This window comes from Esox lucius, chromosome 14 (genome assembly GCF_011004845.1).
Source record: "Esox lucius isolate fEsoLuc1 chromosome 14, fEsoLuc1.pri, whole genome shotgun sequence".
NCBI lineage: Eukaryota > Metazoa > Chordata > Actinopteri > Esociformes > Esocidae > Esox > Esox lucius.
This window is the reverse complement of record NC_047582.1, coordinates 27878538-27904778: the sequence shown is the minus strand read 5'-3', so window position 1 is coordinate 27904778 and position 26241 is coordinate 27878538. Positions and strand designations below refer to the sequence as shown.

The window sequence follows — 26241 nt, the reverse complement described above, 5'->3', positions numbered from 1 at the left end:
ATAGTTTTCATCTAAGTGGTTTCATCATAATGTTTAAAAATATTGTATAGGTGGTCTGTTGTTTCAGTTTGACTGAGTCCAGTTAAAGGATATCGAGAGGAGTCAAATAGTTAAGACGGCTCCTGGCTGCCATCCCAGAAAGTAGGGAGTAACTCTAAGCATTCCAATCCAGAACACAGAGACCCACTAGGAGAGAGGTGCAAAAGATGACAGACACACCAATTGAGATGTTAAAATAAATCAAAATAGAGCAAAATCAGGTTCTATATTGCAATACTTAAATGGCAATTGTTTTCCCATTCCAATTGGAGAACTCCATGTACACGAAATTGTTCAGTAAGTTAATACTATACTCTCCAGTCAAGGTTTTAACTTGATGTTGTGCGAGATTCCATCTTTTTTTCTCACAAAGTAGGAGTCCTGAATCCTGCAACCCTGATACACCTTGCAATGAAGGGGTACCTCACACAGATGGCTCAGATCATTCCAAGGCCAAACCAAGCCCAGGCCTGTGAGAGACTGCCTTGGGTTCAGAATAAGAATATTGGACACTGACGATTCCAGCTACACCACAGCCAAGGAGAGGTTGGAGGAACGGAGAGACTGACGATTCCAGCTACACCACAGCCAAGGAGAGGTTGGAGGAATGGAGAGACTGATGGTTCCAGCTACACCACAGCCAAGGAGAGAGTGGAGGAATGGAGAGACTGATGGTTCCAGCAACACCACAGCCAAGGAGGGTGGAGGAATGGAGAGACTGACGGTTCCAGCTACACCACAGCCAAGGAGAGGGTGGAGGAATGGAGAGACTGATGGTTCCAGCTACACCACAGCCAAGGAGGGTGGAGGAATGGAGAGACTGATGGTTCCAGCTACACCACAGCCAAGGAGAGGGTGGAGGAATGGAGAGACTGATGGTTCCAGCTACACCACAGCCAAGGAGAGAGTGGAGGAATGGAGAGACTGATGGTTCCAGCAACACCACAGCCAAGGAGGGTGGAGGAATGGAGAGACTGACGGTTCCAGCTACACCACAGCCAAGGAGAGGGTGGAGGAATGGAGAGACTGATGGTTCCAGCTACACCACAGCCAAGGAGGGTGGAGGAATGGAGAGACTGATGGTTCCAGCTACACCACAGCCAAGGAGGGTGGAGGAATGGAGAGAGGCACGCAGAACAAAGAGGCTTCTACATCCATGGCTGTAACAATTGACTGGATCACAGAGAAGGAAGTTTTATTAGAATTTTGAATACACTTTTTATATAAATTTTACGTTTGGGTCTTGGCAATTTTCTGGCAAATTCTGATGAAATTGGTTATTTGGTCATTGCTATTGTACTTCCAGCTAATTTTAGCCTTTAGTTTTTTGCCCATTTTAAAACTTTTGTGAAACAGTGTTTTGTAAAATGATACCCCTATAGCACCAAGAATCTACTGATTTTGCGATTTGGAACCTATTGACCTAAAAACATTCACATGGGTGGAAACATACCTTGGACACCAAGGAATGTTTTTATTAGGCACTATATTTGTGATGATTTTATACATCTGAAACAATTGTCATTTAAGTAATGGTCCCACAATCTCTAATAGTTGAGTATTATTTCAGTATGGCAGTAGTCCAGATTTTGGGGCCCTGGAGAACAGGTAAACTGATGTACTGTTTTGTCTTCTCTTTTCTCCTATAGGGATGGTGTTGCGGACCTCTAACTCAATGCATGGTGACGATTTGAGAACAATAATGTGAAGTGAAACCTCCTGCAACTTTTCCCTTTGGCACTTTCTGGGTTCTGGAACCAGATTCATGAATGTTTCTTTGGGGGAGATGGCGGAAGGCCTGCCCTTGTTATGTCTGGGACACATCAATGGTGGACAGAACAGCAACAGACCTGAATGCAGGGAAAGAGAAGTGGGTACAAGAAGTACAATGATGGTCAGAGAAGTGGAAAAGTAAATAAGTGGTGAGAATCTGAGATTGATAGGGATAGGTCCAAGATACGGGAAACCTGTGGAGGAAGGTTTAAAGATCTTGGGCATGCATGATTGTTATTAGGCCAGTGGTATGGTTGCATTTTTTCCTTAAAAAAAAAACAATGGAAATGTTTTCCTTCAATCATATATCTTGTTTATACAACGGATTATATGGAATGTTGTTTTAGAAAGGCAGGTGAAAGGAAAAACCAGTGGTAATCTACTGTTTAATGCTCTATAGAACCAAAACAATAATGGAAATAATCTTTTTTTTTTTTTTTAAACAGTCTTTCGCTCCCAGCAAGGTGGAAGGGGTTGAGAAAATACCCTATAGAAAGTTGAGTTTGTGTTTTTGCTGCATGTGTGCGTGGCGGTAACGAGTCTAAATCAGCTGTGTGCATGTTTGATGGTGGTCAACTCTTTACACAAGTACAATGTATTGATAGTTCAGGGTCTCAGCAACTTCAGTGAAATAAAAGAAATGCAAGTCACTTCACTTCTTATAAGCAACGTTGGCAGCTTGGGCTTGTGTTGGCTATATGCCCGAAGCCTAATTGTATTGAATAATAAATTTTATATACCCCCATCTGTCTAAAGGAATGTACCCTAAAATGAGGTAAAGTGACATTTGTTCTTCCTTCTAAAAATGTCTGAGCAAATGTCCAGTGTAGAACCACAATGACAAATAAAGTGCATCCATTCTCGTAATTATAAAAACAGTCAACGGTCAGAGGTGTCCAGAGCTTTCAAAGGTTTTGTAGGGTACAAAATGGTGGTAACCAAAAATATAAAATCGAAGCAAAATACACATGGCACATACTATGCTTTTAAGGGTAAATAATACACAGAGTACACATAAAAAGATATGGTAGGCTTTCCGTTAAGACTTGACTAATAAATATTCAGTAATCAAGCATCTAGCACTGCAACACTCATCAGGAAAATATCTATTCAAATGCAGAGAACTGAGGTAAATGAGAGACATAATGGAATAAGAACTGAAAAACAATTGAAGGACTGTAAAGAAGATGAAGTAGAAGGCAAACTAAATTACCCGGGTTAGATTACCATTGGTTTATTCCTGCAAACTGTCACGTACCAGTGTAATAGTTATGGTGTCCTTTCTCAAAAAAGGCCCTGCCTACACTATTCCAATAAACAGAAGTTTAATGCAGGGGCTGATCGACACATTCAAGACCTCAGTCATTACCAGTTGATTACAAAAATGAAGTGCCTTGTAATTATAAAACAGCAATCATTTTGCTGCTTGACTTTTACAAATTTCTTGGTGAAAACTTTGGTAACAAGGTCATAAACGGGACCGTTTTGGAGAAACAGTACTCTGAGGAATAATCTCTCTCATTTTTCTGTTATGAAACAACTAAAAACAAAAACAGCCGTACAGAGTGAGCGGTCACTCATCTCTTGGCCCTCTTGGCGTCAGTGGGAGGGATCCATTGTTGGTCTGTGGGTCGTTTCTGAGTGTGTGTGTGGTGGTTGGAGGAGGCTGTAGCACCGTATCGATAAGAGTCTGTCTGTCTGGGGTCCCTCAGTGGCCTGCCAACTCTGTCTCTGGGGTAAGACGTAGAAGCAGGTGAATGGCGTCTCTCCCTGTCAGCCCATCGCCGGTTATCTTGGTACCCAGCCTGAGGATACTGCTCTGGGCTGCTCCGTCCTCGTGGGTCCCTCTCAAATTGAGGGTCTCTGAGGCGTTCCAGCCGTGGATCTCTTCTGACCTCTGCTCGTGAGTCCCATTCTGGTCTGTGCTGAGGGGCTTGTGGATGCTGGACCATCAGACGGGGATCTCTGGTTTCGGTGGCTTGAGGAGGAGATAAGGAGCTGGGGCGCCGCTGCGGGGCAGAGTCCCTGGCGTGGAAGACCGGGGCTGGGTGAGTGGAGCGTCGCATCGAGGGGGGAGCAGCCCGGCAGGACGCAGCAGCGGGCCGGGGGGGGACTGGCTCTCTGGGGAGGTGAGACAGGCTCCTGGGCCGGTCCTGCTTGAAGATCTTCATGGCATCCGCCTTGAAGGTCATCTCATTGGTTTGTATGATGACGTCCCGGGTAGCAGCGTCCTTGATCAGCGCACCCCACTCATTGTTTTCCTAGAACAGACAGAACCGTAGGTGTTGAGATCACGGTGAGGACTGGCAATTTAGTACCATTAAAAATAACTACCTAAAGCCTTTGGTCCTCCTTCAGATAGTAAAACAGGAACCAACGTACAACCACCACAGGTCATGAAACACAACAAGGCATCCATGTGACCCAGGGGGCGGGGCTACTTACCCGGAGCGTCCTTAAATGGCCCAGTATGAACAGGCTACACTTGGCCCGGGTGATGGTCACATTCAGCCTCTGGCGGTTCCCCAGGAATCTGCGGAGGACATGACCACAGTAGATGAGGTCCATGCAGATGACAAGGGTCAGTACAACACTGGTAATATGACCCTGCTTACACTCATTCCACCAATACCAGAGCCACGCGACCTGCCAGGGAAAACGTACCCGATGTTGCCCTGCTCGTGGCTGGCCCTGACACAGGAGACAATGATGCAGTCCATCTCTCGACCCTGGAACCCATCCACCGTGTCCACCTCCACTCTGGGACCCAGTGGACTGATTAGAAATAAAAGAGGATTTTTGTAACATTTACAGTGTAAACTGTCATGTCAAAAGTCATAGTTGCATGTCAGCACACTCTTGTCGTCCCAAGTTACTAGCCCAGCGTTTGACTCACACAAGGTTCAGCTTGGCAACCTCACGGTTGATACGGTCCTTCTGGGCTTTGTAGGGTGTGATGACCCCCACTCTGACCTGCTGCTTCACCGCTATCAAATCCAGCAGGAACCTCACCAGCTGTATCTCCTTCGGGTTGCTAAATGAACTGATCGAACACAGGCAGTTAGTCATTCCATGTGGATTCAGTCTCAAGCCCTTGTTAATAAGTAGATGCATTTTTTAAAGGAAATGGTTCACTGAGATATTGGCCCGCACAGGGAACAGGAGAGAAAATGCTTTTGTTGGTAATTGTTCATTGGCTAGTTTGAAGTCAAAGCACAGATTCCAAATTCACACCTTATTCATGCTCTGCTTTAGAAAAGAAAAGAGGTACATCTAAATTCATACACTTATGTAAACCTTTGACAGCAACAACGGTAAACAGTCAGATCCAAAAACAGAGTTGTGATGAAGTTCAAGGACAACGGGGCGACAAACAGGAGACCTGAGAGGATCGTGAAACAGAGCTTTACTTACTCTCTCTCCTTGACCTCCTGCCCATCGGTCACGTCAAACACCTGGTAGGGCTGAAAGGGCCAGCTCAAGTTAACCCGTCTCTCTGCGGTCTCACTGAGGACAGGAACATGCATGTTCATTTACCACAGACACTTATTGTACCACACAACACTGAACACCGCCACACTCCATTATAAAGGGCTGTCAGGGACAGATGCACCAACTAATATTTTGAATCTATGGTACGAACTGGTGTGACCTACTTGTCGGTTTTGAGGGCGTTGTGGTAGACGTGCTTGGAGGGGAACCTGCAGATGTCAGGGTGCATGCGGTACTGGTTACTGAGAAAGATCACTGGGCTGGGTATGTTGTTATCCTTAGAGGAGTTGTCCAGAACCGTCACCAGCCGAGCCATGAGGGACTGGCCATAATTCAACTCCTTCGCCCTCTGACATCAAGGGGGAGAAAACAGTCAATTGGAAAATGTACATGAAACACTTCATGGTATCTATTCAGTGGCTCTCAAAAGAATTATCCAGTCTGTTTTCCATTTTATATTTGTAATTATTTCATAATTTGTAATTATTTCATAAAATACCAAGGAGGGTTGAATTCATTTGACAGCGACTGTTTATACTCAGAGAAAAACCCTGTTTCACTGTCAGAACAGTTTAACTGAGATCCATATGAGTAAGGACGTGTTGCAGGTGTATTTCCATGAGGTGTAATACCTGGGAAATGACAGTAGGGGGCAGCTGATTGGGGTCTCCCACCAGGACAAGGGCGTTACAGCGATAGAGCATGGGGATGAGGGTCTCAGTCTCTGTGGCCTGCCCTGCCTGCACAATGAAATAACAATGTTGGTTCTCACATGCAAGCTCGTATTCCAAACCAGGAAGGCATTTTCTGAAAAACGCTAACACTTAGAGTAGTATTGACAAAGTGTCAATACTACTCTATCTGCTGCCCTCAACTCCATGGCCCCACTTCAAACAAAAAATTTCACATTGACAGATTGATCGCTCTCTTTCTTAATTCTGTGGGTGGTTGTGCATGGCCGTTCTTAGTTGGTGGAGCGATTTGTCTGGTTAATTTCGATAACGAACGAGACTCCGGCTTGCTAACTCGTAACGCGGTCAACTTCTTAGAGGGACAAGTGGCGTTCAGCCACAGGAGATTGAGCAATAACAGGTCTGTGATGCCCTTAGATGTCCGGGACTGCACGCGCGGCACACTGAGCGGATCAGAGGCGTGGGTAACCCCGTGAACCCCACTCGTGATAGGGATTGGGGATTGCAATTATTTCCCATGAACGAGGAATTCCCAGTAAGTGCGGGTCATAAGCTCGCGTTGATTAAGTCCCTGCCCTTTGTACACACCGCCCGTCGCTACTACCGATTGGATGGTTTAGTGAGATCCTTGGATCGGCCCCGCCGGAGTCGGTAACGGCCCTGGTGGAGCGCAGAGAAGACGATCAAACTTGACTATCTAGAGGAAGTCGTAACAAGGTTTCCGTACGTGAACCTGCGGAAGGATCATTAACGGGTTGCCAGCCGCCGGCACGGGGCTGAGCACAAGCACACTCAGTCGCTGCCGGGTCTCTGGTACGGGGTCCTCCTTGGCTAACCCATCTCCCCCAGTTCCTTCTTCCACCTACCCCCCCCCCCCGTTATACAAACCCTCCTGAGCACCTTCACCCTAGTCGACTCACCATTAATCACAAAACTTCAAAAACAACTACCTGCTCCCTGGATCCAATTCCTGCCACTCTCATTAAGGCCTGCCTTCCTGCTCTCTGTCCTTCCATCACCCAAAAAGTCTCTTTCTCTCTACCATGGCATCGTCCACTCCAGCTTTAAACATGCGGTTGTCACACCCATCCTAAAGAAACCTGGCCTGGACACGACCAATTTCAATAACTTCTGCCCCATCTCCAACCTTCCCTTCCTTTCCAAAACCCTGGAAACTGTTGCCACCCAACTTCAATACCACCTCCTCAATATCGGTCTGTCTGAGCCTTTTCAACCTGGCTTCCGACCACTTCACAGTACTAAAACTGCCCTCCTCAAAGTTGTTAATAACCTTCTAGTCTCTGCTGATGCTGGCGCCCTCAACATCCTTATCCTGCTTAACCTGAGTGCTGCCTTTGACACAGTCAATCACCAGATCCTCCTCACCAGGCTCAAAGCATTGGGTGATGAGGGAGCCGCACTTTCCTGGCTACGCTCATACCTCACCAACCGTACTCACAACATTTCATTGTCATAATTCTGACTATGTAGTCACACAGGGTGTCCCCCAGGGTTCAGTTCTTGGGCTCCTGCTCTTTATCATCTACATCCACCCCCTTGGTCAGATACCCCGTCACCCTAAACTGGACTTTAAATAATAATTAATTCATTAATAACATTATGTCCAGCCAAAGGAATGGGACGCAAAGTTCTGACCTCGTCCACGATGACGCAGCCGAAGGGCTCATGTCCCAGGCGTCGGAAGGCCGACTCCAGGAGGGAGCTGCCACTGGTGCTCAACGTGCAGCAGATCACATGGGCATCTATCAGCACCTGGGTCTGGGTCACCTGCTTCGCACTGCGAGTCTGTAGCAGGAGATGGATGCACGGAGGAAGATCAAGTAAACCCAAGGCGAGATCCCGCCCCTTTCCCCAAGGACTTTTTAAAACCCCTTCATTTAACCCCAAATAATATCTGCTCGTTCATCCAACATATAGTGGATATTGTGAGTTCACATTATAGGTCACATTAAGAGTGGAAAAAGTTCTGACATGATTTATCTTAGTCACATTCTTTTACATCACAAAAACCTTGAATTTTAACAGGGGTATGTAGACTTTTTATATCCACTGTAACTACTAAGCAAGCGCAAAGACTGAGTGGCAAGACCTCCAGTCAATTGGTAACGTCATAGAAATGACCAGGCCTTACCTTTCTGAGCTCAGAGCTGAGCGCCTGTCTCTCTTTGAGCAGTTTAGACTTTTGCGCCGCCATCTCTTCGAACTAAATGCCACAACCCAAGAGAAGAGAACAGAGTTCCATTAAGATCAACTTTGGTAAACCATTCGAGTCAGTTACACCCTCCCCTGAATCACACAGTAATATGTACCGCCCAGTCATCAACAAAGAAGCATAGATCACTTTTCCATAACACACACAGTGCCTTCGTAAAAATTAGGTCCCCTTCACTTTCTCCACATGTTGAGGTGTTATACACTTAATTTATAATTGATTAAATAATGTAAATGCCTCAAAAGTGGGCAAAAGCACAGTGTATGAACACAACTTTCAAGGGGATTTGGGTAACAGCGTGTCCAGCTCTCTGGCGTCCTCTGCTGGGGGAAACCCTAATGTACCTCTCTGTCTTTCTTCTTCAGTTTGGGCAGCAGATTGGAGATCCTGTCGATTTCCTCATCCAGCTGTAGCCCATGTCGGTGGACATCCTTGTGGTGTCCCGCCTGGTATTTTTCTGCAAGTGAAAAGGGAGGAGAGGCGTGTGACGGTGTTGATGTGCGCCCACGTGTATTTGCGAATGCCTACGAATGCTCTCCAGACTTACCTATTCGCGATTTCACCTGATTGTCCAGGCTGAATGGTTTCATACTTTCGGAGATGGTCCTGTCATTCCCGAGCCTTACTAGATTGATGTATCCACAGTTACCTGAAGAGAGCCATACGGGACAATTAAAACATCACTGTCAGTTCTTCAGAACAATCGAATGCCTGAGTTGCGTTGGAACTTTTCACATTTACATTTTCCATTAATAATTTCACATTTTGTGCAATCCATTAATCAGTTCACATTTCACCAATTATTTAACGATTTAAATAGTTAGGTCAAGAAGTATTTTGGCTCTGTACGCCAACACAACGGATTTGAATTGAAAAAAGATACAATTGAAGTGCAGAATTTCAGCTTTAGTTCAAGGGGTTTAACAAAATTATCATATTAAACGTTTAGAAATTGCAACCATTTTCATACCCAGCCAGCTTATTTCAGGGACTTAAAACGTAATTGAAGAAATTAACAAAATCTAAATGAATAAAACGTTAATTTTTAATACTTTGTTGAGAATCCTTTGCAAGCAATGACTGCGTGAAGTCTGGAACACATGGACATCACCACACGCTGGCCACTCCTAACGTTCCTGCTCTCTCTCTGATGGATTTTAGTTTTTTTTGGCTTTTAGCTGCTTAACTAGTGAAGGAATAATGATAGCCCACACCTGTCCCTGAAACAGCTTTTGAGTCAATTGTCCAATTACTTTGGGTCCCTTGAAAAAGAGGGGGCTACATATTAGAGCTGTAATTCCTAAACCCTTCCTCCAACTTGGATGTGAATACCCTCAAAATAAAGCGGAGATACTGCACTTTAAGCACATATTCATTATTTAACTGTAACTTGAATATATTTTGGTAAACAGCCAAAATAACAAAACTTGTGTCAGTGTCCAATTATTTCTGGACCTAACTAGTTCAGCAGGGCTGACGTAGCCTACCCTGGACGTTCTTGCATTTCTCCTTGAAGACGACGATGATTTTCTTCATCAGACTGTCAATGGCGGCATTGGATGGGGCGCACACCAGGACTCGCATTTGGCGGCTTTTAGCTTGCATGTTTACTCCCTGGGGATGTTTACATGAAAAATACAGATCGGTATCAACCTCCAAATAAGGTTGTGCTCAGTACGCACAAATTTAGAAGACTACAGAAGACTAGAGTAAGATGACAGCAGCCAAGGACTTTAGGATTGGGGACAGAATGTCACAAAACAAAACACATACCTCATGGAACAGATTTTGCAGCAGACCAACAATGGTTTTGCTTTTCCCTGTTCCTGGGGGTCCATGTATCAGGCAGATTTTGGGGTTATTTAGCCGATTCCTAATGATGGACATAGCAGTTTTCACTGCTCTCACCTGGTCAGAATTATAACCCTTGGACAAATAAAATACAGACACACTGTTTACATACTGCTGAGAAACCAATATTCATGATAATGTATGATGCAATATTGTAGATGGATTTCAAATTGGCTATGTCACACACAAGTACAGGTACAAAGCAATTTCCAAATCACTAAACGTCAATAAATTACTACCTGAGGTTACATAATTTCTCGGTAGTTGGTCACTAAATCATTCTAAAAAGGAATAACTTCACATAAAACACCCAACATTCCTGATTCAAGTCCATATTAATTTATTTTATAAGAACAGATTCTCACGGGCAGACTGGGGATGACCTCCGGCCCAGACTGGAAGAAGGGGGCCTGGGGGCTGAGCAGTGGTCGGCGCATGGAGCAATTTCTGAGCCTACAGATGGCCTTGAACTCCCTCATGGTGCTGACCAGGGAGCCCACCACATCACAACGCACCATCTGCTGATTAACCAATGAGACGTTCCCCAGAATCCTGATCGTCAGGTTTAGAGTGGGGGACTGGCCTGCAGGACGACACAAAAACAAAACATCTCACACAATTCTAGATTAAGTGCTATTTAAATAGTCAGAGAGCATAAACTCGCACAATGATGTAAAACAGAATGGTAATTAATACAATATAGTAAAACAATACTATGTATGCATAGAGAATGTATTGCTATAGGCAAGGTATGTCGTCACACGCCATGTTAATATCTGAAGGAGGCACATTTAGAAGTTTTTAAAACTATGAATACTTTATGAAATAACCAGTTATCTGATTTTTAACATAATTTAAACAAGACTCTTATTGGCATTCTGATGTCTTTAGAAAGGCTTTTAGAAGACAGTGGAAGGCTTTTCTTTTTTCTGGTTATAAAAATATATATTTATTTTTATAACCAGACATACTCCCCTGTAAATCTGTCCCCAGTAGAATCTAAAGAAACAAGACAAGGAACCAGGCAAGCCTATTTTGGCCGGCCCACGATCATAAGGAATGAATGTGGTTGCCTTCTCTGGAATCAAACCAGGGTCTCCTATGTGACAGGCTGTGTCTTTAACAACTATGCCAGTAAGCTATAAGTGCGCAGAGTGTTCTGCATTGTTAAACCAATTAGTCGAAACTCCATGGTTATCGAAACTAGGTCCCTACAGAAGCTAACATCCAAACCAATAACAGGTATAACAGGGTGGATGCACCACATTCAACGTTAAATTAGAAAGATATTATTCTAGGGACTGATTTGGATTGTCATAAAATGGGTCTCAACAATAGATCATTTTGTCACATATCAACACCAGGCCAAGTTTGAATATTTAGCTAGACACCATTAAGCATTATGTTAAACCATTAAGCATTATGTTAAACTGACGTTTCTTATTAAGTTTATTTCCACCACAGACAGCATCTACCAATCATATGGCTTTTGCCACTTACAGTTTTAAAAGCTTATTAGCCAGTAATAGGCCTACTAGTATTTACTAAATTACTTGGAATAGTCATAAGAATTTAGTAAATTTCTAGCGAGACTGAAGATTAGCTTTACACTAGCAAAGCTATTTCATTTCATGACACAACAACTTCTGTTTTTCTTCCATTCGTGAATGACATTGATACAATAACTATCAACCAAGTGAAAAGACAAGAGAAACATTTTTATTTTAGGCTTACTATAACGTAGCTACTGAAGGTTGAAGCAAGCGAAGATTGTGTCTATCCTGAACAAATCCTTAATTCGATTTGATCTTTCCTGAACAAATGCATAATCTGAGGACCGAACACCGGTCGATCCTCAAACATGGCAGTCCTACATTTCTAACCACTATGCAATTTAACAATGGGCAGTCAGTCAGTCAGTCATTAAGAGATATTCGCTCTTCTTGGCTGGTCTGCTTACACAGTCTGGCAAAAATGCATTTATGGCTGCCACGTTGCTGTTAGCAAGCATTAACACTGGTTTCTCAATGATTGCAAAAGATACATGATCATTATTGTTTATTTTTGTAGCAATGTGAAATTTGTTTTATACATTCTGACTTTGAAAATGTGGAGTTTGTATAGATCTGGAAAAAAAAATAAAAAAGCAACACAATTTGACCAATATTTGTCGTTTGTTTTATTCATTTAAATAGGGGTTGCCAGCTGGCCTTTTACACTAAACATTGGTGCTTTCAAAATAATAATCAATATTCAAATTCCATTTTAATATAAAAAATGGCTATTCAAATTTTAAAAAGCAATAAATTCCTTAAGGACAGTGTTTCTTAATCCTGGTCCTGGGGACCCAAAGGGGTGCATGTTTTTGTTTTTGCCCTAGCACTCACACACTTGACATTAAGAAAACTGAGATGGCGTCATAAGAACTAGAGCAACGAGAAGCAATGGGGGCTTTGTTTCAACAGAGTGAGCGTCAATTGAATTGTGCAGGTTAAAACAGCAACCAAGTGCCATTTCAAAGTGAAAGCCTGGTAACACAAATTATTTGGGTTTTTGGCAGAAAAGAAAACCATAGCGGATTTGCTAAGTATATTACATGGAACAGAGCGTTGATTCAACAGTACCCTACACTGGAACAGTATAACGAAATGGCAATTGTTTGAGTCCACTTCCAAACCAACCTGACATTTAACAAGTTGATATGCTATTATTTCTGTCTCACAAAAAATATATAGACCATATTTCGTAGAATGTGCCAATTACACTTAGTGTTACAATTCCACTCATCTTTTATGTATAGCCCACTGTTGTGGAAATTATTGAACTGATGTATACTTGGTCCTATACATGTATAAATGGGTTACTAGTGAAAGTTGCCGAGCCCCCATGTTTGGATGAGAAAAGAAATGTAGTTAGAGGGGGATCTGGTGTTTGCCTTGGGGGGCATCCTTGACCGGCACTAGCAGATTAGAGGGTTACTCGTAAATCAGTAAATCTGTATAGCCCTTTAGTGTCTATCTGTTGTTTGTCCAGACATTGTGACTCCTCGAGAGTCGAGAAGGTTACCCATGTGAGGGAGGACAGCCGGTCCCTTTGTTTGAAGCCCAGGGTATGTGATGGAACAGGGGGAATGGGTTTTATTGACAAGACAGGTGGGCAGCAACTTTTTCCACTATAAATACATATATTAAGTTAGAGACTCCTCGGATGATTATGTTTGTAAGCGTTTGACACGTCGCTCAAATAATACAACTTAATTGTGCCAAGAGAATTTTGTTTCTGTACTTCCTCTTTAAGAGTTCTGATTGATGGAATTGCCATCACACCACCCATTATTTTAATATTCTTCATATTTTGGTTGAGAATTTCAGTCAAACAGAAAGACAAGAAAGCTTTGGATATTCCCTCCTCCCAGAACAAAACACATGGATATTTAACAATGGTAGATATTTGCCCTTTGCTTAAAATAAATGTCACAATTTCAGAGTACTTCAACCCTATTATCAACCCTACAGTTACTTCTTAAGGTCAACAAAGTATCAACCTTGAAACATCTGTTGAATTCACATTAAGCTAGTTTGGGTATAGAAAAGCTTCACAAAAACTAAATGCTAACTTGCAAAGGTACTGGATTTGGATGGACATACGAAACAAACTCATGAAATCAATTAAATAGTCAACTGGTGTTTACACATTTGATTAGCACACCAAACAAACAAAAGAAGCACCAAACATGGATATATTTTACTCTGACTGCCTCTACACTAACACCCATCCTTAAGTTGGGGGGAAAAGTGCAAAAATACTGAAAATCTGACGGGGCCAATGGTTTTTCACAAAACTGTCACGTAAACAAATGATTTTCTTCTAGATTTAAGCCGAACCCACCTTAGCCTCTTACAAACAAAATGTATACTCACCAGCAGTTTGGTTAAAGACACTGGATCTCTGCACATAGCCAAAATGTTCCTGGTGATCAAAGATGCTGTGTCCTGGCCACAAGTAAGAACTTCTATTCTGGGGCAGCCAAAGGATAACCAGGTCTTCCTCCTTTGGGTACAGCTGACAGCATTCTTCAATGGAAGTAATGCTTGCTGACAAAAACATGTAAGGTAAGTGGATTAACTGTAAATGTTGATTTTTGTTTGCATAATCAAAAGTTTATCAATGTTTGCAGTATGTTCACTTCTAACAGTATATTAATTAAAGCTGTAACTTTACTAAGAATACCTGTAAAGCTGACATTCCAAAAATTGTTGCATTTGTCATTCGCTACAACCTTCAAATCGTGAGACACCACTTTTCCTGATTCCTTGTTCTCAAGCCATTCACCTGCAAGCTTTGATGAGAGAAAGAAATTTCACAACTTCATATAGACATCCTTCATCATTTTCTTTTAGTTTAAATGCTGAAATTCAATATTCCAAGTTGAAACAGTAAACAACACAAAACATTAGGACATATGAAATAAGACTATGGCAATACTATGATTTTTTTTTATGCTCTTCAGCTTGATATTTTAAGGCATACTATGCTTTAACTAAGAATTCTTAAGAAACAAATATTATTCTTAAAACCATGAGTGTGGCTTCAATTCAGCTCCCATAGATGTTTATTATGAACCACATCTAATAGAAGTTTCTTTCGGCTGAAACTATTTCCTAGCTAATCTCAATAATTAAGAACTCTTACTAAGTCATCTGAGAAATCATTTTTACCAATGTTTCCCATAATTCTAGAGGGCAAATAATTTAGACTGGAGTACCACTTTTGCAAAGAGGCGGACATTTAAAAATAATGTTGTTTATAGCGAGTAAACTGAACTTGTTTGTTCGAGTAGTGATCAATGATCACAAGTGTGTGCCTTTCTGACTCATGTCAAGTTACATACATCTCCAAGGTGATCAGAGGACACAGGATGCATCCAGCCTCAACTTGGTGTTTCGTGCCAATGGTTCAAAATACTTACATGAGATAATTCAGTCATTTATATTGAATAAATGGCATAAATGTTTAAAAACCTAAGGTATTGTGTAGATTGAAGGTAAAAAGTTTGTAAAAAAAGGTTGTAACACAACAAAATATAGAATGAAGGAGTCAATACTGTTAGAAATCGGCCGTTTCATATAGTGGTTTTAATAATTAGCATACCTGTTTGTGAAGGGAGAGAGAAAGTATATTATTTATTGCAGCATTAGAAAGTCTTGTACATGAAGTTACGGACCTGGCCTTCCTTACACAACCTCAATCTCATCTCCGTCAATCTCTTCTCACTGTAATGTTGGTTACCAGCTAGCCTATACATTAAGGGTGTTTCTAACTAAGACCATGTTTTTAGAAGTCAACCCCCATGCCATATGGCCATCGTAAATATTCCTGTCATTAGAGCACTACCTACAGAGAGATAATATAAACAGAGAGGTTTCTGTTGTTCTCATTATCTAGGCACATTCACTTACAATATGAATGTAAGTTTCATTGGAATTGTTAATGCTCAGATTCCACAATACATTCCAAAGGATCTGTTTAACCAAGCGAGCAAACACTTTGCATACGTGTCCTTGGCTAGTAGCGAGGACAGAGAAAGTTCCTCGGTTTATCCTTAGCACCTAACTAGGTATCAGTTAGATGGAATGGTATTCTAACTAACATTCTACACATTGAGTCAGAATTCCCATTTTTACAGCATTCCCAGTCTTCTCCCGTTTTAAACTTTAGGAGGACATGAGGTCCTGGTCCACACCTGCGGAGTATCTGGTTTGGGGGGCCCGTTGCTGTCCCTGTCCTTGTCCATCTGGACATATTTCTGACCTAGTCTACATTTTAAATAGACTCTGGATTTAGCCCACATGCATTTATAAATTATTCCAATTGGACTCTTAATATCTCACCCGGCACAGCCAGAAGAGGACTGGTCACCCCTCTGAGTTGTAAAAAGGGCTTTATAAATACATTTGATTTGTTTAGAAAGCAAGCTACAATAGGTGCTAGCCAGAGTAGTGACATTCTAGTTTTGCTTTCTAAATTAAAGTCCTCATGCGGCTTGGATGTAAAGGGACCATTCCAAGAAGAACAACTAGCTCATCCCTATTGCTTTGGGCTGGCAACAACGACCTGACCAAATATGATAATATAATTGTGAAGACTACTAACTAGCAGGAATACACAATATATAAACAATATAAAATATTTATGTACTACATTAAAAAAAAGTATCATTACTTGATAACATTAATAATATAGTTAGCATATTTATGCTTCAGAATAGTGGAAATCTTATAAATGCAAGTAGTGGCTTTTGGTGTTGCTGGCAAATCCTGCTTAAATCAATATGAACCAAAAACAAACAAAAAAACTCAGCTGTCCTTGACTGGCGCCAACAGTTGATGCACCCTAATAAGTACATTCACGCCAAAGAGTTTCACAATTAATTTTGTAAAACAAATGGAACACTCACCTCCTCAAAAGCGTTGGTGAGAAGTACGGGGTAAAACGTATTGTAGTATTCATCGTAGGAGTTGAAGTTGAGGCCTACGGTTTCCAGCGGTAACTCGCATATCTCAGAGGGCAAACCAAACTGCTTGTAGTTGCTGAACATATCAAAGGTCCAACTCAGAATGCCTTGAATCAGGTAGTTGGGATCATATCTGAAGCCAACATCTTGGTTGGGTATCTGTCTATGGACAAGTGCATCAGGCCTGGGACAAGTCTTAGAGGTGGAGGGTTGGGGGGTGGAACCAATGTTGCAGTGCTGGATAGGGAGGATGGGCTGGCCAGGTGGATGGGGTACGTTTTGTGGGGGTCTGGGGGGTGGTTGTTGTGGTGGTGGAATGGGTTTAGGTGGTGGTTTTTGGGAGGCAATCGGTCTATATAAACGTTCTTTGGGTGGGAAGGGCTTACGGAAAATTGTCTGAGATGGTTCGGGTACATTTTGTGCACACCCAACTGAGCGAGCAGGCCTGCCTCTTCCAGCAGGAGTGGAAGCAGACAAACATTTTGCCTTTGCAGTGTTCTCCATCTCTTGGGCCAAGGAGGCATTCCTCGATTTTGAGGTTGCATAGATCTTGGTGGTGGAGGGCTTGGCCTTTTTAAGCGATATAGGAGACATTCCCGGTTTCAGGAACAAGCGATCATCCTCCTGATCCAACCTGGTGACTGAGGGTGGCGATGTAGTAGGTTTCTTAAAACTCTGTGGGACTAGTGGAGTTTCTGGCCCGTTGTCTGTTGCCTGTACAGGACGTGTCCAGTCTGAAAGCCCTGCTATTTCCTGAAAGGGCACCTGCTTATCTGAGTCCAGGTCTACAGGGTCCGGCTGTGGGTGGAAGAAGTTTTCCCCCTCCATCTGTGAGCAAATCTCCATGTCCGTTGGTTCCATTTGGGTAAGGTGCATCCAGTCTGAATCCTCATCATCATCACCAGCACCTTTTTCCTCCTTTCTAGTGTCCTGATCAGAAGGTCCAGGTGTGACTTCATAATTACTCTGAAAGTATGGAGACACAAAGCTGTTCATGCTAGATGACACACTACTTGCTGGAGTAGAGTCCGCTTGTGGGTCTTTTTTTTGCAGGCTGCAAGTGGCATTCAGCGTCTCTACCGGGCTAACCGGATCTGGCTGGGAACATGGCAGGTCCTCATCTTCATCCTCCTCTGCTGTAACAAAACTGGGCCTCAAATTCTCCTCACTGTTTATAGGATCTCTCTTTTTAGGAACATTCGCAGAGGTTCTTCCTCCGGATGCCTGCTTGCTCTGTCTGAAAAACTGGCATTCCTGGGAGGCTAGGAGCTTCTTGTTACTCACACTGACAACTCTCTTTTGAGGTGAGGTTACCTTTGACCTCTTGGTCTGTCTGGTAGACTTCTTGGTCTGTGGGACATTGACCGAAGCACCATAGCGCCTCAGTTCATCAAGAGAGTCAAGCGTTCGCTGGGAGAGATCAAAGGCTTTTCTCTCCTTTTTTTTTAAGCCAAGCCTCTCTGCTGTTGATGCAGGCACTATGGCTTTTCTGACTTTTTTAGGAGGGACAATGGCCGGAATAGATGTTTTGTGTGAGATGGCTGATGTCAATGATGTGGTTAAGGAAGATGGCATCTTGGTTTCCAGTCTATTTAAACATAACTTTGAATTACTTTTTCTCAAAGCGGGTAAGCCCTCTTTGGCTTGTTTTTTCACTAGTTTAGACTTTTCGCTCAGGCACTTTGAGCGCAGTGGTTTTGCATCAACAAGAAGATCTCTTTTTTTGACAATGCCACGTTTGCACTCTTGAGTTGGGGTCTTGAGCTTCTCAAGCTCCTCAACCTGCTGACAGGCTCGTTCAATATCATCATCAGAGACTGGTTGGGTATCAAGCACTCCTGAAGTTGTACTTACTGTTAAAACGGTAGGTCTGACAGGGCTGTCTTTTTGGGTTCTTTCAGAAATAATTTTACTTCCTGAACCTTGGTCAGACCAGGCAGAAGCCATATCCTCCAGTGTTTCAAACTCAAACACCTGAGATTCACTCATATCTCCATCATAATCACGCAAGGGACTGTGATTCTGGCCAGAGGCATCAATAGGTTCATGTTCATGTTTTATTTTGGAAGTATCAGAAAAACACAATCCTGTTTGAACAGCATCATCGTCCTCATCAGATATAACAATAATGCCAGAGGGAGACTGTGGTGGTGATTGGTCAATGTGTTCTGTGTGCCTTTTACCAGATTTGGAAACTTTGTTTCTTATAAATGTAGTTCTTAAAATAGAAAGGGGCAAATCATCCAGCTCCTCATTGTCAAAAGATTCTTCTTGAGCGCATGAAGGGTCTGCAGGCATTTCAACCTCATCTCTACCACTGCTCAAAACACTTTGAGGTTTATCTTGAGCAAATGTAGTACCAGGCCCATCTCTCTCAGAGTTAGACTTCTTGGTCATTAGTGAGCCAAGTCTGGATTTAATCTCCTGGATTTTACACTGACTTGTCTTTAAGGAAGATACAATTGCTCGAGTTGGTCTTGAATCATTGTTTAGCTCAACAAACCCCTCTGTTTCTTTCTCCTCTTTCAGGTCCCTTCCTGTCCATACTCCATTGGAATCCCTAAGATCTGAAGTTAAACCTTCATTGCAATCCCAGGGAGCTTCATGTTTCAAAGTATGTTTCAATTCTGCTATGCCACTAGATCCTGAGTCTTCATCACTTGACTGAAGTGGTGGTGTAGTTGTTGGTTTAGGCCCCACAATCTTTAGAGGTTCAGGTGGAGGAGCATTCGTGGTTGGCCTGTTAACTATCATCTTGACATAGTTCTTAAGACAGCTCTGTAGATCCTGAATCTCAGACCTATTAAGCTTCCACTCCTTCTGGGGACCTTCCCTGAGCTGCTTGTTCACAAGATTAAGGAACTCGTTGCACTTGCTGTTGGGGTTGATCCTACTTCCTTCCTTGAGCAGAGACCGGATGATTTTTATGCATGCCTGTGGGACAGTCCTACTGGTAGACACCTTTCGGGGTGCCCTAACTCTTGAGGATGTGGAAGACACGGAGTGAGAGGCTGAACCTTCAGAGGTGTGGACAAAAGCCTCAACAGGCAATGTGGCACATTTCACCAAAACACCCACCCACTTGGGAGCACAGTAATAGAGCATATTCATGCGGTCGCTCTCCTTGTGCAACTCAATGATATGGATGAGTATGAGGGCGAAGAACTCCGCGACCTTGTCAGATATGCAAACATTGCGATTCAGGGGATCTGTGCTGATCCCCCCACACAGGAAGTGGACAACCTCACCAATGTAGATGACACTGCGGTCATCGAGATCCATAACGGATTTCACAAAGGGGATGAACCAGAGGAATGTGCTGTCTTTCACAGAGAATGGCAGGCCCATATCTGAATTCATGAGGTTGACCAGAGAATTCATTTCTTCATACATGACACTGCTATCTGTAGTACGTGAACTTTTGCTTTGCTTGTCCTAAAAGAAAAAGAAAAGCAACAGTAGAACCATCAGTAGTAGAAAGGTTGCTGTTTAGAATTCAGAGTCGGAAAAAGAGTTACGTCACAGCATCATATTGAGTCCACCCTACCTCAAGGGACAGAACTTTGTAGAATAACAAAACTACATGCAAAATTACCGTTGCGGCACAGTGAAGATAAACACAGTGACGTGAACCCAAAATCTATTGGGTTCACATTCCTATTCTGACACCTCTGCCAAGACACCATTTTTTTTAAACACACCGGCAGGTCGTTTCAAATTTACATGAAAACAAACCGAATATACTTACCAATGATGTTACACAGAAACAAAAACATTTAGCCAAACCAAAAGAGGCTGAGACAAGTCGCGTGGATGCTATTGATAATTGTCACATTTCATTCCACTACATTTCTTGTCTCGTTACACTTACCATATTGCCGGGGCAGTAACTGCATGCACTATTGACGGTGGACAACGTGAGCGGGTAGCCAAAAGGAACACCGTTTGGAGTGATTGTTTGCCATTTGTTCTGTTCCCATAGATCATTCACACTGCATCAAAGACTGATGTGCCGTGCTAAAACAGTAGGCAACAGCATGTGCTGTTAATTAAGCTCATTCAATGCAAGTGCAGCTGGAGGAAGCTAAACTAATCAGCTGGTTTCTGGCAAAATCACCCCATTGTCTCACTTTGTGATGTTTGAGATATGCTCACACTACTCCACTACCAAGTAATAGAAATGTGGGCAGCTGAAATGTATCACTAAATGTCTTTCCTGTGTATTTTCATTATTCAACAAAGTTCTATCGGAGGGGATAGCAATATTTCGTTGTGACATTGCTTTCATGCTAGCGGCAAGGATGTAATCTGGTGCGTCGAAATTGTGGGATAACATTTTTATGTAACAGTGGGGAAAATGAATTTAACTGAAACTACACAATATGAAAACGTTTGTGCAGACTTTCATAAACACTGTAAACTGTGTGTTTACACTCAAGGGCCCGTTTCAGAGTGCACTTAAAATGCACAGGGTTACTAATTATTACCTGGCTGACGTTGGTGCTACTGTTGTAAACCATCTGACTGCAGGTCACCATGTCGTCATCATTCACAGATTCGGTTTTAATCTGTGGTCTATAGAGAAAACAAATACAGTAGAATCAAACGAATTTCTAACTTCATTAAAGAAGTAGTTAGTTTAACTAAGATAGGAAATAAGAATAATGCAAGAAGAACAACACATACATCCTGGTTTGCTCTTTGATTCTCTCAATCGCTGCAATGTAGGACGGACTTCCTGTGATGGCCTGGAAGGCTTGGGATGGTTCAATCTGACCCCAGATTCTGGAGCCCAAACAATCCAAGATCACCATGAAACACCGTAAGACTGGCCAAAAGGGATCCATCTCTTCGTCTGGGGAGTGTGATGAAGACATGTTTCACACATTACATTTTAACATCATACAGATATAACGGAAAGGCACAAGCAATAATGTTGAAGTGATGTTCCCAGATGGAGAGCATGGGGTAGGATTAAAGGCCAAGGACTTCAGATTGAATGGGTCTCCGTACTTTTTCTCCACATTCTGTTGTGTCCGACACTGAATATAGAATGTATAACTTTTTTGCCATCAATCTACACACAGAAAACAATAACAATAAATAAAAAACACATGAAAATATAAAAGGTCAAATCATGTAAATTGGTGTTCAGACCCTTTTCAATGATCTCAGAAGATGACCCTTTGATCATCCTTGAGATGTCTATACAACTTTTGGAGTCCAACTGTGGTAAATTCAATTGATTGCACATGATTTAGAGAGGCACACCCTTGTCTCTATAGGGCCCTAAACTTCACAGCGGATATCAAAGCAAAAACCAAGCCGTAAATTCCAAGGAACTTCCCACAGTCCTCAAAACATTTTGTGAAGGCATAAACCTGGCAAAGGATATACATTTTTCCATTCTAAAATACTGAAATACTGACACTCTGGCGTATCTATTCAATTACCATCTGTGTCTTTCTCTATGGTGTTCAGAATGCAGTTTAGTATGTTGGCTTGTTTGTCCGGTCCAAGGAACAGGGAGTCCATAGCCTGGGCATCAAGCTGAGTGAGGAGCATACAGATTCCTGTCGGGGGAGAGGGCACATTTAGTAAGTGTTGCCCGTTTCACACAAAATAAAGTGACATATTTATTAATTAAAAGGAAGGATTGGTGACAGAGCCATTAGTAAAAGCCCACAAACAAACATTTACTTCGCCATCGAAATGGCACCACCGTTCAAAAAACAAGAACAAACTTTCACTAATCCTGAACTTTGAATACTAGCCTTTACTTTAAAGCCAGTGTTAGTTCTTAAACTACATCAGTGTGTTGTATTAGTTTGTACTTGTGTCATCCCTTCAGAACAATGTGTTTGGGTCAAACATACTGACAGGGAAGTTGTCCTTGAAACATGGTTCTACAGCAACGGCACAGAGCAGGATCAAATACTTATTTCACTCATTAAAATACAATTCAATTTATAATTTTTTTTTAAAACATGCGTTTTCCTTGATTTTTTTGGTTGTTATTCTGTTTCTCACTGTTCAATTAAAATTATACACTGATCATTTCTTTGTCAGTGGGCAAACGTACAAAATGAGCAGGAGATTTAAAAAAAAAAATGTATCCCTCATTAGTACGCATGTTTACCAGGCGTACAGTTTATTGCTAGCCGAGGGCAACGGACTGGCAGTTATAAACATCACTTGAAATTGGCATTCTAGCCCTACGTACTCTTTGTTTAGCCAACAAAACGAACTTGAAAGCGTAAACTGTGAAAACAGTTACTATATTACCAGCGCTAATGTCAAAAGTGCTGAATATTTCTGTATTGGAGTTCCAACTAAAAGAACTTACAGAATTTCTTGGAGAGAAATGGAAAAATGGGCCATTAGTCACCTCCCAGTTTCTCCCAGATATTTTTATACTCATTTGTATTTTAGCAGTTTGAGAATTAAAAAATCTGATAAATGTAGCCCTGGTTCAGACCACAGGTAAAGCATTTGTAGCAGAGGGGTCCCAACTCAAATTAAGTTCCCTTGGTAAATGGTCAAAAAATGCATTACAGTGCCATTAAACATACCCAGCCAGTAGTTTTTAGCATTACTGGAATCGTAAAGGTGCGGTGGCAGCCATGTCATCTTGGTCATGGGATTATAGGGCATATCCATGTCTGCCAAGTTCTGGGGGATTCCCAGTTCAACAATGTAGAACATACAGGAGAAGATGTCCTGAAAATCATAAAAGTCATCTCGGTCCACCTTCCCTAAAGACTTGGCAGCTTCAATTGCCCACCGCCTTACCTGAGAGAGGAGTAACAAAAGACACACCACAGACATCAGCCTTAACACTAATTAACCAATATAAAAATGAGAGATTTAAAAAGAAAAAAAACATTTAGACTATCACACCAAAATATTGCTTGTTTTGGTAACAAGCCTAGATGTATGGTAGTACCGTCTCATTAGGGTGAACAAGCAGGAGATAAATCCCTGCATATTTGTCAGTCACCACAAAGGAGTCATATTCCGCCATCTTACAGATAGCCCGAACACACATTTCACCTAGAAAAACAAGAAATCTGATCAATTTAAACCAAACAAGAGCTCATTACATGTCATTTAAAAAGAAATATTCAGCACTCACTTAATTCGGGGTGTGCGAGGAGGTAGGGGTACTTGAGGACCTCAAACATGGGAACCGTCAGATCGTATGCATACTGGGCAGGATTGAGATCAGGCACACCAGCCTCACAGCCGTCTTCATCCACACAGATAAGGTCATTATCTGACAGTGCACCCTTTTCTGCATCAGAGAAGGCTCTCAAAAGCCTTGAGGTCTCTAACTTCCATAGCCTCTGTGAGCATGGGTGGAGGGGGTGGGTAGCGGGTGGGTTGGGTATAAGACAGGGCAAAAGATTGCAGTGATTAATATTTTAAGGGCAATTTTTTTTGCACACACTAATCAAATGACATTCATGTGTTAATCTTCTAGACCTAAATAATTACCCCCAGACGTGGATTATATTTATACATTAAAAAAAAATCTGGAATGAAAAACTGAATGAAAACTGGAAAGAAATCACAAACCTGAAAACACAAATGTTGAGTATATAGTTCTATTCATTGACATTTGGCCATTTTTTTTTTGTTATTATGCTGAGCTCTACTAAAATACCACAAACTGAATGGTTTCTCTTTACCCCGTGCAGTCCAGGTACGTTTTCCTTTTCCCTGTGGTATGCCTCCACACAATCCGAACAGAACTTGAGGTCCTCACTGACTTCCTTTTCAACCTCCGCTGACAGGGACCCGGCACAGTACTCCTGGAGCAGCTCTGCAACACCGCCATTCACCGATAGGCACCAATGGCAGGTGCTCATCTAAAAAGGTACAAGTCAATATGGCAACAAAATACAGACCAACGCAGTTTTTTTTTTTAATAGAACAATAATTGTCTTGTTATGCCTGCAAGGCAGTGCTGTCACGACAGCTCAGCTGAACTGTAGTTTTAGCACAGCTGTCCCACACTAACATTGTAGCAATTGGGGCTTGGGTGTACCCAAGGTGCTGAGGTAAACATAAACCTATAGCAGGATTGGGGTAGATACATAACAATGGGTTTTAGGACAGGATAGAGGAAGATACACAACAGAATGTAGGATGGATATAGAACGTGTGTTGTTTGTGGTATGACCATGCAAATTCTAACCTTCGCCCATTTCCTCTATAAGTATTGAATGTATTTCCATATGCTTTAGAGACTCTTCGGATGATTGTTTGTAAGCGTTGATGATTGTTCGGTAGACTTATATGATTAAACTAATGCCTATCGCCACAAGGAATTTTTCACTGCTTTCTTATGGAAAAGGAAGGCCAAGTTGGTGAACATGTTCCATCCAGACATTCAATTTAGGCAGGAGTGGCTGGTAACCTGGCTGTCCTGCAGGACATTCATACACACTGTGCCACAGAACAGCAACAAATATCATTATAAACTCCAGCCATCTTGTCCTAGGGGCAGTGTGCGATGCTGCTACCATGTCGCACACAGATATCTTCTTGTGTACCCACATGGCATGAGACTAATTTAATATAGCGGCCTATCTGCTCCGCAGACATTGCAATGTCTCCAAAGTAAAGAGCACACATGTCGCGGATATTTACGTTACACGGGTGCATTGCATACCCAATGGTAATTTAGCTGGCTAGCATGGTTATACTACTATTAGTTAGATAAAAAATGTAGCTACATCAGCCAGTTAACATTGTTTTCCTTATAAGCAAATTACACAAAGTTAAATATCATAGCGCTTCTTAAACGTGTCCAGTCTAGCTTTCAGTTGTGTTGACAAAGTTGGTAAGTGAAAGAAAGTTAACGTGGTCGCATGAGAAGAAGTCTGTCAGGGTTCGTTTACAAGCTAATAATGTTGGATTGCTACGTACAGTAACAATTCGCGTCTAGTTTACAGAAAACTCACCGTGTTATACAAGTGCTTTGATCCAAACCGCGCAGAAAGTTAATTCATCCTGGTAGACAAGCACATTTATATAAATGTCTCATTATCATGTTTTTTGCTTCCATGTAAGGCTTGTCGGAAAGTACACAGATCAAACGCCCGCCCGTTTCCTCCAAACAGCAACAACTACTTGACCCAGTCAGTCGCAGACACGTGACGTTTCGGGTCGCGTTCCTTTCGTCAGGCGCGTTTGCATAAATTAGATACTGAGAATTTCTGATCCATCCGTTTTTGTTCTTAATTCTAGTGGTAAAAACAAGTTGATGAGAAATTAATACCAGTTTCGTTTTCCACGCAAATAATCCCGTTCCGTTTTCCTTTCTACACTAGACTCCTCCTCCAAGAATTTCATTATTGTGTGTGTGTCGGGAAAACTGTGCCCCTGCTAGAATCTGTCCGCCCTTCGCGCGAACGCGCACGCTATTTCTGTTGCTGCGATATGCTTGCTTGTGTGTTGATGTGTGCCCTGTACTTCGTTGTCAGTTGAGCATACGTTTTCCTGATGTTAGTTGAACAAAACATTATTTATGTATTTAAAGACAACAGTAAAAATCTGGTGTTTAGGGTCTTCTCCTAGAGTTGAAGAGGTTACCCATGTGGGGGAGGATAGCTTGCCACTTGTGTGAAGCCTAGGTAGTA

At 42.2% G+C, this 26241-nt stretch overlaps 1 protein-coding gene across 1 annotated transcript; it reads right to left on the bottom strand.

The window, feature by feature from the left end:
• Positions 1–3030: 3030 nt before the first annotated feature.
• On the bottom strand, positions 3031–25895 carry setx (senataxin). Its single transcript, XM_029124904.2, has 25 exons — positions 25564–25895; positions 24286–24465; positions 23730–23940; positions 23541–23647; positions 23167–23386; positions 22048–22167; positions 21281–21449; positions 21082–21169; positions 16538–20029; positions 14311–14419; positions 14001–14174; positions 10446–10663; positions 10003–10155; positions 9717–9843; positions 8777–8878; positions 8574–8686; positions 8149–8220; positions 7653–7802; positions 5937–6044; positions 5469–5653; positions 5227–5319; positions 4709–4855; positions 4477–4587; positions 4258–4345; positions 3031–4073 (listed from the first exon to the last, which is right to left on the bottom strand). Exons 2-25 carry the CDS (start codon positions 24463–24465, stop codon positions 3390–3392), a joined length of 7221 nt encoding a protein of 2406 aa, XP_028980737.2. The 5' UTR covers positions 25564–25895; the 3' UTR covers positions 3031–3389.
• Positions 25896–26241: the final 346 nt, after the last annotated feature.